Below are 12,952 nucleotides of genomic sequence, written 5' to 3'. Positions count from 1 at the left end.
ATGCCCACGGGTCCAAAAAGGTTGGGGGATCCCTGGAATAGTGGAATTACAGCAAGAGAAGAAAACCAGCATAGGATTTTGAAGGGAGAAGCAAAACTGACAGAATTTGAAGAGGAGAAAAACAGGGAATTTGAAATAGCACAGCAGATCTTTTGGCTGCAGTCTTTTGTTATGTTTGCTGCTGAAAATTACACAGAGCACTATTTTGTTGGACATTGGCTTAATAGGGAAAGGATACATCTCTGAGTATCCTCAGAGATTATTTAAAATATGCTTAAATATGCAGCTTTTAAGTCTCAAACAGGAAAGAGGGGTTCAACCTGAAAGAATTCTCTGTTTCTCAGCAAAGTGCTTGTACAAGAGCAGGCTGACATTTTTACACACCAACACTTTTTACAACAGCATCGGTTTGCGATATGCTTAGGACAATTTATTACAGCTTTGCAAGAGCTGGATTCTGTGTGTGTGCAGTCCATGATCTGGCAAGTAGCTGCTGCCTTAAAACATTTAATACCAGTGCATACATCTTTGCCATCATGAAGCAGAATGAGCTATTCAGAATGCAATGTTCTACTTTGGATCATGGAGAAAGTTCTGTGACCAAGCAGCTGTTCCTGGTTAATCACAAATGCTTGTGAGAGTATTTTGCTCCCCTCCTAACACAGATTTCTTTCTTTATTTATTTATTTAATACATTTTGGGCCGTGTTTTAGAAGCAAGCACTCCCAAGGTGGTTCCTAATGTGTGTGTGCACGTGAGTGTGTTTGCACATATGTATGTATGCAGTCAGTTTGAAACAGCACCATAAAACACTGGAGAGCTGCAATAACAGTAAAATAACTACACAGCCAGCTATTATTATTATTATTATTATTATTATTATTATTATTATTATTATTATTACCACCACCACCACCACCACCACCACCACCACCACATCCCACACCATTAGCCAAAAAGGCTCTCTTTTGCACCATATCTGCTAAACAAATGAATCAAATAAATAAAAACTCTTCAGCTTCACTTGAAAGCAGGGGTTCCATAAATGGATCCATAAATGGCTTCCACTGAAAAATCTCTGCACCTCATTCTCACAAACTTGGGTGATCCTGCCAACAGATGGAAGAGCAATGCCTCAGATGCTGAGCTTAGAGGGCAGTCAGGCAGAGCACTGTGTGTCATGCCATTCATTTCTCCATGTGCTCAGGGCAGACTAGCTGCTTTCCTAACAATCCACTTTTCTTCATCAAATTGTCCTCCACCACAGCTCGCATCTGCTCTCCAATTCTGCCTCTCCTAGCTGATTTTCTCCCTGCAGTGCTCCAGAGGTGTAATTTCCCATCATAAGCATACAGCTGAGTACAGAGAAGGCCCACCTCAGGTTCCTGCTCCATCTGGACTTGCCTGTCCAAGCTGTAGAGCCATTACCACGACTGAAAAGGATTCCAGGAGAAGGGAAACAGGCAGGCAAAGTCCACCTCAGAGCCTCTTGCTCTTGCCATGACCCTTCCTTCCTTCCTTCCTTCCTTCCTTCCTTCCTTCCTTCCTTCCTTCCTTCCCAGACCAGGCCTTAGCATCACAGAATCATAGAATAGTAGAGTTGGAAAGGACCAGGGAGGCCATTGGGTCCAACCACCTGCTGTTGCAGGTCAACGGTCTATACCATCCCACTCAGATGAGTGTCCAGTTTCTTTTTGAATGTCTCTAGTCAATCACCCTGTGATACAGATTGTAATCAGTATATATATTTTCAAAGGAATATTTATTGTGATTTGAGTAATGCAGTTAGACCACTTACGCACCACGGAAAAGAGACAGAAGGAGACACAGATTTCTATCAAGTTAATGTCTATGATAATTATAATTGAAATGGAAATATCATTTCACAGTGAGGCAGACTGAAATGAAAGGGTGACCTGTGCACATACCTGTTCAGTCCACTGCCCAGGTCCTGTTGATGTGTAACCTGAAGCCTGAGCTCTTCTTTCTGGGAGTTCTTGATCTTTAACTCAGCTGGGGACTGGACAGCCCTTAGCATACAAAGCCCTTTCAAATTTGAGGGCAGTCCTTCAAACAGAGGACTGTCCATTATAAAAGAGAATACGCGGACACACTAAAACTTGTAAACTGCTGTAGAAGGAAAGTTAAGATGTAAATAATTGTAATAAATGCCTATAAATAACATGGAATCTTAGATGTGAAATGTAGGTTGGAAAAGTAGAAAATGTTGCCTGGAGCAATTTTGAGGAATAGTAAAAACACAGGACCTACTTGCTATCTGTTTGTTTCCTAAAAAATACCTCTCTTTTGAAAAAAAAATTCCCAGTCTCTCCCTTTTCTACCAACATTTTCCTATAATAAAAAGGATTAAACAACGTAACAAAGTACATTTTCTGGAACTGGGATTAGATTATATTGAAGTATATGAGTTACTTCACAATTGGAATTGTACCTTACAGTGTTTGAGTTTTAAAAAATGTATAATGATTAAAAAATAAACAAGTTATTTGAGCAAGAAGGTGAAGTAAGGAAAACTACTGGGTTGAATCCTTCAATTTCCTCTGAAGTTTCATATGATATTCTTTCAAGTATAGTCCTTGAGCCAACAAGGCAAATTGCACCTGCCAAAAATATGTCATTTGTGCCATGTGTGCAAAATGCAGATTCTTTTGGTCAGTTTTCCCATTTTTAGAGTCTATTTACAGTGCAACCCTATTCATTTGTACCCAGAAGTACATATTCCTTACAGTCGTTTGGATCTGTAGCCGCAAAGCAGGAAATAGATTAACCATACAGCCCATTTAAGTGTGTTTGGATGCTCTGGTGGCTGGTTGTCCTTTTTCAACATGGACTGACTGTGCTCAGGGCTTGGGCAGCCATCAACCAGGGGCTGGCCTGTTGTTAAGCTCTCCTGGGCAGCTCAGCTGCATTCTGGAGGAAGAGTCACCCTTCCACCTCAGGTCAGGCGATCAAGGCAGTCTCTCATGTTCATCCCCCAGACTCCAACTTGGGAGCCAGCATCCTCAGCAGTGACCTGGACAAACCCCCACCAAGGAGGGAGTGGAGGACCCTTCCCCCATGTGGAGCCTCCTGTGGCCAGAGCTTTGATCTACTCTGGCTGGCCTCCCAGGACAAGCAGGAAACACCCCAACTCATGAATCAACATGACCTGTCAGTCTCTAGACCCATCGTAATAATCAGATGCTTATGCATTTTACTGGCTGTTTTTAATTATTGCTGTAAACCATCCAGTTTTGGCTGTGGGGCAGTATAGGAATGAATGAATGAATGAATGAATGAATGAATGAATGAATGAATGAATGAGTCCTACTGAGCTGAATGGGATTTATTTCCAAGTAAGCACATCTAAGGTTGTAGCATTAAAACTGCATTTTTCTCTTAGCAAGGGGACACTGCAGTTTGGAAACACTTGTTCAGGTTCATTGATATAGCCACACAGCCCCCAATACAGTCTAGAGTTGCATTCTTCTAAGTAGAGCTACCCAGACCACATCCTTGGGATGCTGCCCTACAGAATGCTCACTCAGCCATCTGGTCTGTATAAAGTGTTCCATGCAAGGGAAGGAGGAAACCAATTCACATGAACGTTAAATTGGGAGCTTTATGATTTGCGGTATTCTGCCTGCATGTATTCCGGCTTAAACGTCCCCGTACAGCAGCAGCTCTCTTTCATATTTTGAAAAGGAACAGTTTGGATTGTGTTAGTTGTGCAGCTCTTAGTAAGAAGTGAACAACTTGCCAGGCTACACCCACATGTGAAATTTGCCAAGCTACTAGCATGCTTTGTGCTATTTACATGATTACCCTAATCTCTGTTTTCCCAGTGGGTGAATCCCTGGTCATCAGCTGTGATGGCAAATACCCTTAGCATTGCTAATTTTGGGGTGACTTAGGTTTAAAAGAATGATGCAATTGTGTGAATAATTTAAAGGGTTTAGAAATCATAAGATGGTTTTTAAAGAAATTAACAACAACCTTTTATACGTTATTCTGCTGGTAAAGGAAGCATTTCAAATACAATCCTCAAATTATCAAATTTAACACTGTAGTCATTAGAAGAAAGAAATGAGAATCTGAGTATGTTTGGATTGATGTCTGCATTTACAAAGTGTCATTGCAGCTGTTTTTGGTGGCCTCTGCCCCATAGAAATGGGAGCTGCTGAGCTCATAGAAGATGAAAGCAGAGTTGGCTTGTGCTTTTTAGCACTAGTCAGAATATCAAAGCTTCCCACAATGCCTGGATTTCATGATGAAACAATCCACAGCCTTTTGTTTGGGAGTGACAGGAGTGGAAAAAAAAACTACCCAAGAGAGCTTTCTGGGGGTGTACAATAAAAAAAGAACATTTACAGTTTATTCAGACGTACAGGAAATTCATGCATCATGTAGGCAGTCCCCAAAGGAACTACAAAGATGTACAAGAAGCTTTTATTAAAAAGTCAGAATGGGAAGCTTTGACTGTTTCTGCAAGGCACTGTATGTAGGGATATGAGTATGTCTGGCTGTGTGTGAACAAACGGGTTTTTAACTAGTGGATCTATCTGACTAATGATTGCATCCCTCACATTTTTTTCAGTGGTGCGCTATAACACTCTATTTTCATTGTCTCTTCTAGTCGGGGGCCTCATGGGCGGAACAATGGATCCTTGTCCTACAAATCTGGGTCTAGTCCACCTACTACTACACCCCGCGAAAAGGACTTCCTGTCGATGCTGTGCAAAAATCAGTTGAGTCCCATTAGCACCCATCAGAATTGTGGGGCTTCTTCAGCCAGCAGCAGCAATTCAGGCTCATACAAGGGAAGTGATAGCAGCCCCATTTTGAGGCAAGTCCAATGGTCCATCCTTTCCTCCCCAACCTGCTCTGATCATCCAAGCTCCCCGCATCCCCAGCCGTCATCAAACGACTGCACTGCAGCAGAAGTTACCCCTTATTGCACATGATTGCTGGACTACCAATGCTACACATTCTCCTGGCATGTAAACAGGTGTGGTGGGGATGCCACTAACCTTCCCTAAGCAGATTTCTTTTCCCTAGAAGTGGGGGACTTTGCTAAAGGTCAAGCATCTCTCACTAACTCACTGTCTGCATTAACTTTTTTTGGCTTCTAAATTAGTCCCTTGTGAAATAGAGTATAACGTAACACCACTTGCCATTGCCTTGACCTGTGGCTGCTGTGAAAAGAAGCTCCAGTGTTGTTGCATATTCCTGTGTTCTTTCATGTGTGATCCTGCTGACCTTTATGTGGCTGTTTGTTCACATGATATCTTTACTACAGACAAATGGTCATTGTTTGCTAGCTGCGCTCTGCTTAGTCTAGGGGAACGAATTAGCTCCAGGAAATGCAAGGTGAGGATTGCAACCATAGTTAGTCCAGTTCTGTGGCCTGTGTGCTCTAGGACAATGAGGATCCCAAGAACCAAGCCTTGTAAGTAAAGAAGGAAAATTTTTATAAGTCCACCTTGTTATTGTTATGTGCCATCAAGTCATCTCCGACTTACAGCAACCCTATGAGTGAAAGCCCTCCAGATGTCCTATCCATTCCATCCCTGCTTAGCTGTCCTAAATTCAAGGCTGTGGCTTCCTTTATGGAGACAACCCATCTTTTATTTGGTCTTCCTTTTCTTCTTCTGCCTTCAACTTTCCCCAGCATGATTGTCTTCTCCAGTCAATTTGCCTTCTCATGATATAGACCAGTGGTTTTCAGACTTTTAACAGCTGGGAACTGGAGATAACAGGAAAACCACCTCAGGGACCACTGAGGCAGAAACAAAAAGCATCATACACATAATACCATATTCTGTATATTAGTTTCCAAACACAACACCCAAAAAATGAAAATTCTCCAAAACAACCAGAAACCAAGCAATAAAAAACACCAATAAAAGAACAAAATACCGAAATTGGTGTGGCGTGGCTCCCAGCTGGCTCCCACCAAGCCTTCTATCCCCTCCCTGCTCCCCCCAGTGGCACCTGCAACCCCTCCGCAAATATGATGCCAACAGAGGAAGAAGTGGTGGAACACAGCCAGCTCCAGCACCAGTCCACAGCGAGCGGGATGTGGGCCCCCACAGACTGGCAGGAAATCTCTCGCGGACCAGTGGTGGAAAACCACTAATGCAGACCACCAAGCAATGCATAAACTACTTGTAAAAACCTTTCTGAAATGTATGTGTATTAAGCTACTTGCCCAAACATTTTTTGCTTCTTTTTAATAAAAGAGAGAGCACAGGGCTGCACTGGAGATCCAGTGTTGGCGTAAGATTATACTGTTTAAAATTATACCGTTGAGAGCCAGCAGGGCTGGTGATAAGAGCAGGCATGCTTAGGCAGTTGCCAAAGGCCTATAGCCAAGCAGGGGTCAGAGCCCCTGCATTTGCAGCTCTTCCTTACTACTTGATCACCTCCTCCTTGCTCTGGCCCGGACAACAGTGGTGGTGACGATAAGGACGAGCAGCGGATGTCACTGCCTCCATGCTCAGCAGCTCCCCACCTGTCCAAGAAATGAGCAGATGATGAAAAGGAGCAATTGCAGCTGGTGACAATGGCAATAGGAAGGCAGCTTCATTCAGGAAGGGGCTCACTAAGAGTGTCTTGCCCAAGGGTCTTCCAAAACCAGGAGGTAGCCCAGGGAGTAACCTTTGAGCTGGAAGAAATGGAACTGGTTCCAGGTTTTAGGGGGCTCTAGGCAGCATGCTCTTTGATTGATCCTTTTGCCCATTAGTGAGTTTTGGTGGTCTTGTTTTGTGGCGGCCACAACAGTGCTCCAGGCAGCTGGGACTGGCAGCCATTTTGTTTTTGCACAATGCCTCTAACATCAGTTGAAGGCATAGCAGGAAATCAGGCTGTTGCTCCGTCCAACTTTCAAGGAACGTTGGTGCTCCACCCACTTGAAAATTCTGAAATGGGATTAGGTTTCATACTTCAGCCCAGCCGATCTGTGTCTGTTCAAGTGTCACCTCCAGTGAATTTATTCATTATTATTCTTTTAAAATATTTATATTCCACCTTTCCTCTGTGAGTCCCAGCTGGCTAACAGCATGGGCAAACACAATAATGGACCTATTTACAAAACAGTTTGAGAAGCAAAAACTAAAATAACTAAAAGAAGGCAGTCATAAATTATTAAAACTGTAGGAAAGGGGCTTAAAAATACTGTACAAAACCAAATGAAAAACAAAGTCAGAACAAAAGCCCCCTTTTCAATAAAAGCGTTTCTAAAAGAGAGCTACTCTTTGGTTATGCCCAGGTAAGTGCATACAGTGGCCTTTCACAAAACAATGCCTTCCAGATTTGTACGACTACAATTCCCATCCTTCCCGTCCAGCATGGCCAATGCTATGGCTGCCCCTCAAGGAAGTCTGATATATGAGATTTAAAATCATTTGCATCTCGCTTGTCAACCAACTAATCAAAGCAGTTTACACATATGTACGTGTGAATAAGTATACCACCATGAATACCACTTATGCTGGTGAATGCTGGAGCAGAGGACTGCTGTCCAAATCACCGATCTGTACTGTGCACGACACAAACATTGCTTTGCAGGCACAACACCGTTTTTCTCTTGCAGGCGGCCAGCAAGGTACCCCTCTTGCGGTGAGAACCATGGCATTAAACCACCCAGCCCAGAACAGTACCTGACCCCTCTGCAGCAAAAAGAAGTGACACTGAGGCACCTGAAAACAAAGCTGAAGGAGTCTGAGAGCAGGCTTCAGGAAAGGTAAGACTGCCAATTGGAAACAGATTTTGTGAGGCAGCCATCCCCGGGCTGGCCCCTTCCTGTTGTGTTAGACCACTGACCCTGCTGGCCAGAGATGTTGGACAATGTAGCTCAACACGTCTGGGGAAAGCTGTTTTAAAGCGTGGAGGACATTATATGGGAGAGCTTGGTGGCAGGTTGTTCTGCAAGCCATGAGTGTTACGGCCAACTGTTCTTCTTCAGGCATGAGGGCTGAACAGCTTAGGGACTCTCAGTAAGGGGCACTGCACCAACCCACACTGGTCCTGCCCTGTTCTCGCCTGGCCGTGTCGGGTGGAATGACTAACTCTGAAGGGAGGTCCTACTCATGTCCATTTACACACAAGTAGACCTCTTTGCATTATCAGCAGCCCTGCATTAGCAGAGTTCCCAATTGCACAGGAGTGAGCTTCTCATGCTCAAGCTAATATGGGTGGAAGCCCTGCTCAGATCTCCTGGCTCAACACAGGGAAGTCAAGATCTTCAGAACGGGGCAGCGTGTGCAGTGATATCGGCATCAGGGCTGATGTGCACAGCCTTGTGGGCCTCAAGCACTTGTCAGGCCCTTTGAGGCACAACGAGCTATAGGCACAAACTCTAAAGCCCTGAAATGCTTTCCGAAATTTGTGTGAACCACAGAATATAATTTTGGAGAAGGGCAACAGATCAGTCCCATGCTTGGCATGCTGCATATCTTGACTTCAGCACCAGCATCTCCAGGAAAGCCTGGAAAAGACCTCTAGTTAAAAATCTAAGGAGCCAATAATATTCGGTCTTCTAGATGTTTTGCACTCCCAGCTCCCTCCCATCCCATTTAGCATTGCCAGTGGTCAGGAGAACTGGGATTTGTTGCCCCAAACATCTGGCGACATCAGATTAGGGGAAGACTTGTGGGCAGGGGTAGGAAGTATGTTTATATTTGATGTGTGCTTAACAGTCAGGAGACTCAGTAGTCTAGGAAAAAGTTTCTACAGTATGTAAAATACACATTCCCTGTGGTTGGGTATCTTTAGTCTATGAACTAATTCTTAACCTTGTGTGAAATAGGAAAAAACTGCTCTTTCATGCAATTTGTCCTCCTTCGTAGGTGCCCTTCACAGTTTGATAGACTCAACAAAGCTAAGTAACTTCAAAAGAGCATGACTGGAACTGATGTTTTGTTTTGTTTTGTTTTGATCTTTGTTCAGAGAAATAGAAATCAAGGAACTTAAGTCTCAGCTGGCACGCATGAGGGAAGACTGGATTGAAGAAGAGTGTCATCGTGTTGAGGCCCAGCTTGCCTTAAAAGAAGCCAGGAAGGAGATCAAGCAACTCAAGCAGGTTATTGAAACCATGAAGAACAGCTTGGCTGAGAAAGACAAAGGAATTCAGAAGTATTTTGTGGATATCAACATCCAGAACAAGAAGCTAGAATCTCTGCTTCAGAGCATGGAAATGGCACAGAATGGCTCTTGTAATGAGGATCAGAGTCTAGAGTATGTGTGTGGATCACCAGATAAGTCTTCAACTCTGAGTACGAGCTACTCCAAAATGGCCGATGGCATCCTCACAGAGGACCACTCTTTAGATGACATGGCCGATAGTGGTGTGCTACTTAGCGATGATGTGGTGAATGCGAATGACATTTTTGAAGAGACAATGACTGCTACAGCACCTGAACTTGGTCGTCCAGCTGTCTTCACAGCCTCTACCTTAAATCATCTGGATCTTGTAAAGAACCTGACCGACTCCAAAGAAGATGATGACAGCCACAACCACAATGTGGCAATGGAACAAGCAGTTCAAGCAGATGTGTTGCTGTATAGTTCAGACATGGAACAGCTGATTCAGAACATATTCAAAGCACAAGATGGTTGTCTCATCAGTCCATCTTCATCTTTGAAAGAATCAGATGTATCTTGTTCTGAAAGTATCACAGACTTACTCATGGATTTAACTCCATGTGATCCAAATTCTGTTATCCTTTTATCCCCTGTGGAGTCAGTGCGTGGTGCTGTGGATTCTAGATACTATGAAAACCGAGTCATGAAAGAACTGGATTTCACAGACTGTAATATGGAAATGTTTGGGAGTGTTGCAGAGATGTCCGAGGGAAGCATAGTGAAAAGATACTGGAGCGATAACTTCCTCATAGATCTGTTGGCTGTAGCTGCTCCTGTTGTGCCAACAGTAATATGGATGTTCAGTACTCAAAGCGGAGGAACTAATCCAGTCTACAATTTTGGAGCATTGCTTCGAGGCTGTTGCCTGGTAGCCTTGAATTCTCTTCGTCGTATGCCCATCCATGTCCAACCCTAGATGTAACTGTCCTTTACAGCGTGCCAAGCAGCTGAATTCTGGTGGATGTAGTGAGGCCATGAAAGCAGTTGTGTACGTAATGGTGGGTCTGTCCATTTTGCTCCTCAATGTTTGATTTGCACTATATTTAGTTGATGACATGCTCATTGATTGAAACTGAAGGAGAAAAGCTATTGCTGGCATAGAGATTTGCTTCCACTAAGTGTAAAAACATGAGTGCATTTTTAAAAGCATGCTGAGCACTTCTCATTCTGTCGTAAGATGTATGGATTGTTATACCAAATGTTTTCAGATGTGAGAGGAAAGTTCATTCTTCCAAAGGCAGCTTACATAATCCTGGCATGTATTGTCTCTCTGTGCTTCTTAGTGGCGCTTTGATTATGTAACCACCCCTGCATTCCACTGATCTTGTCTACAAGGGGACCGTAACCAAAAGGGAAAAAAAGCATTTATGTCGATGGATGGGAGTCTTGAAACTCGTTATTAATCTTGTTTATAAATATGGCTGTGAATATATTTTATGAAACCTGTTTTGAGTCTTAAATTAAGTCTTATTGGAACGTGATGTCATTGAAGTGTATGAAGGAATATTTTAAATGTATGGTGTACTAACTTATTTTTCCCTTGTTAAATAAAGTTTTAAGGAAAAAAACACTTTATAATCACAAGTTATAAATAAAGCATGTTGAAAATGATTTGATGTCTTGGTTTTAGCTGAATGTACTCTCTTCTTTAAAAAAAAAAAGGCGGGGGGAGGGTGACTGCAAACCGTTCTTCCTTTACCTGGTCCAACTCCACAGTGGGAGGCAAAGTAGAATATAAATGGTGCAGAGAAAACACACTCATTTTCATCAACCATGCTGGCTGGGGCAAATAGGAGTTGAAGGGCCACAAGCTTTGGGAAGCAGGTCAATTGATGGATTGGATAGACAATTGCTGTGGTTGCTGCCAATTTGGGTGGGAAGATGCCTTACGAGGTGTAGTTATTGTACACAATATTGTAGAAGTTTTTGCTTAGTGCAACTTACTGTATTCCGAGAGCAATCCTAGCCATTCTTTGTCCCACAGATATGCCTGTGAGTTAGGCTGGATATGACCTTCCCATGGCAATTCAGTGAGTCTTACACTTGTGCCAGGTCCTGGTAGAGAAGACAGACACAACCGGCTTGGACTGGCAATCAGATACCGCTTGTTGTTCAGCACTTTGGTTTTGAGAACCTGAAAATTGCATGATCCCCTTCCTTGCCCCAGGAATTGTGGTTTGTTTCTAAGCACTTCAAAAAGGAGCCATGAAAAGCAGGGGGAGTTACCTCCCCTTCCTGGAGTACCTGGAAGCTCAGTGAAATGTTGAATAAGGTGGACACCAAGAATTGTTGGTTCAACACTACACAGCCAAATAAGAGATCTTATCCACCTCCAGCAGTGCTTTGGGTGCACCTTTATCACTTTTCCTCCTCTGCTGGTGCTTTTCAGTTGACAGCCAGGCAATTGGTACCTGCCAGCCATGCAGAAACTAGCCTACATTCAGTCTCACCCTGCCAATTCTATGTGTATTTCCTACTTCACTTTGATCCCTTTGTCAGATGAAACATACAAGGCAACTGACAAAACTGTTATATCAGTACACTTACAAAATACCAAGAGTGTTAAAAAATAAGACAATTGATCTGTTTTCTGGATCTCCTCATTCACGTGTTTTTTAAATGGTGGCACACCAGTGATCATCATTCCAAAGTACCACTTGGAAATCAGTGAAGGGACTCTAACTGGTGGCAGCATGGAGAAAACTGCAAAATAGAATGAATTTTCCACTTTTGCTGAGCAGCTTATTATTCAAACTCCACAACCTACAATAAAATTGCTCTCGAGTTCCAATGATCATGGCTAGTTAGCCACAATGTGTTCATACCATATGAACCTAGTCAATTGTTGTATTAAGTCTACCAATACATTCCAGCAATTATATGGGAAGCGCACACCAACACATAGCCAGAATCACATGTGGTTCAGTGCCTTCTTGTGAGCACACAAGCAAAGAGAAGGCTGTTTCCATGTTTTTCCTGCATAATAGTGCAGGCTGGACCATAAACAGCTTCACTGGCCAACATTAATTGGTTCCAAACCAAGTAATGCTTCATCCAATCCAGCCTCAATTGCAGATTGAACAAAAAGGGGACAGGTTGATGACACGTTCCTTAAGCAAGACACCATTGGAAAACAATCCATACAAGATAGGCTTCCCCAGCTGCCTTCAGCTTTGACAAGCAGCCCAAGCATTGGATCAACCTGCTAAATTAAGCTACTGAAGCAACTCATTCTTCCCAAGCAACTGACTTTGTCCTCCCCCCACCCCTGCCCCCCAGGCTTGCTTCGAACAGATCTTGATGGCTGAGTATTTCCATATGAGACTCTACAAAGTTGAAGGAGGCTGGGGTAGATGTGATAATCTTCAGACATCAAGAAATGACTTCAGTCACACATTGGTTTAAGGAAACCTGATCTTGTACACTGCACTAGTTCACATTTCTCAAGAGTGAAGCTACACCGTCAATTGCACAAGCATTCAAAAGATGTCATGGAATTCAGGCTACCAGCACCTGAAAAGTTTTGGAACTTTTCAGTGGAATCTGGCTGACATGTTGCTTACATATATGAAAACTATAGACTTATGCTATCTCAGCTGTTAGCAACTTCACATCCCCCAAGACAAAAACTATCAAGCATCCTATGCAGATTTACAAAACAAAAAACAAAAAACAAAAAAAAAGGAAACAAGAATGCCAAAGGAAAATAGCCACACACATGAAATCCTTCTGCCTGAACTCATTGTATACTGCTGTTTTGGAATGGAAATAGCTGGAATTTTTAGATGAGACTTTAATACTCTTCCAG

The 12,952-nt window shown here is 43.1% G+C and overlaps 1 protein-coding gene across 3 annotated transcripts in view; it reads left to right on the top strand.

The window, feature by feature from the left end:
* The window catches only part of SYBU (syntabulin), a 43,604-nt gene extending 32,849 nt beyond the window's left edge, over positions 1-10,755 (top strand). For all 3 annotated transcript variants that reach the window (XM_044421789.1, XM_044421790.1, XM_044421791.1), the window contains 3 exons: positions 4,637-4,846; positions 7,595-7,744; positions 8,950-10,755. In XM_044421789.1, coding sequence (XP_044277724.1) covers positions 4,637-4,846; positions 7,595-7,744; positions 8,950-10,060 — 1,471 coding nt within the window. In that variant the 3' untranslated portion in view covers positions 10,061-10,755. The remainder of the gene's footprint in view (positions 1-4,636; positions 4,847-7,594; positions 7,745-8,949) is intronic.
* The last annotated feature ends 2,197 nt before the right edge of the window (positions 10,756-12,952 follow it).

The sequence above is a fragment of the Varanus komodoensis genome, unplaced genomic scaffold, assembly GCF_004798865.1.
Source record: "Varanus komodoensis strain SLA01 unplaced genomic scaffold, ASM479886v1 scaffold12, whole genome shotgun sequence".
Lineage (NCBI taxonomy): Eukaryota > Metazoa > Chordata > Lepidosauria > Squamata > Varanidae > Varanus > Varanus komodoensis.
This window is presented reverse-complemented; position numbering and strand designations above follow the sequence as displayed.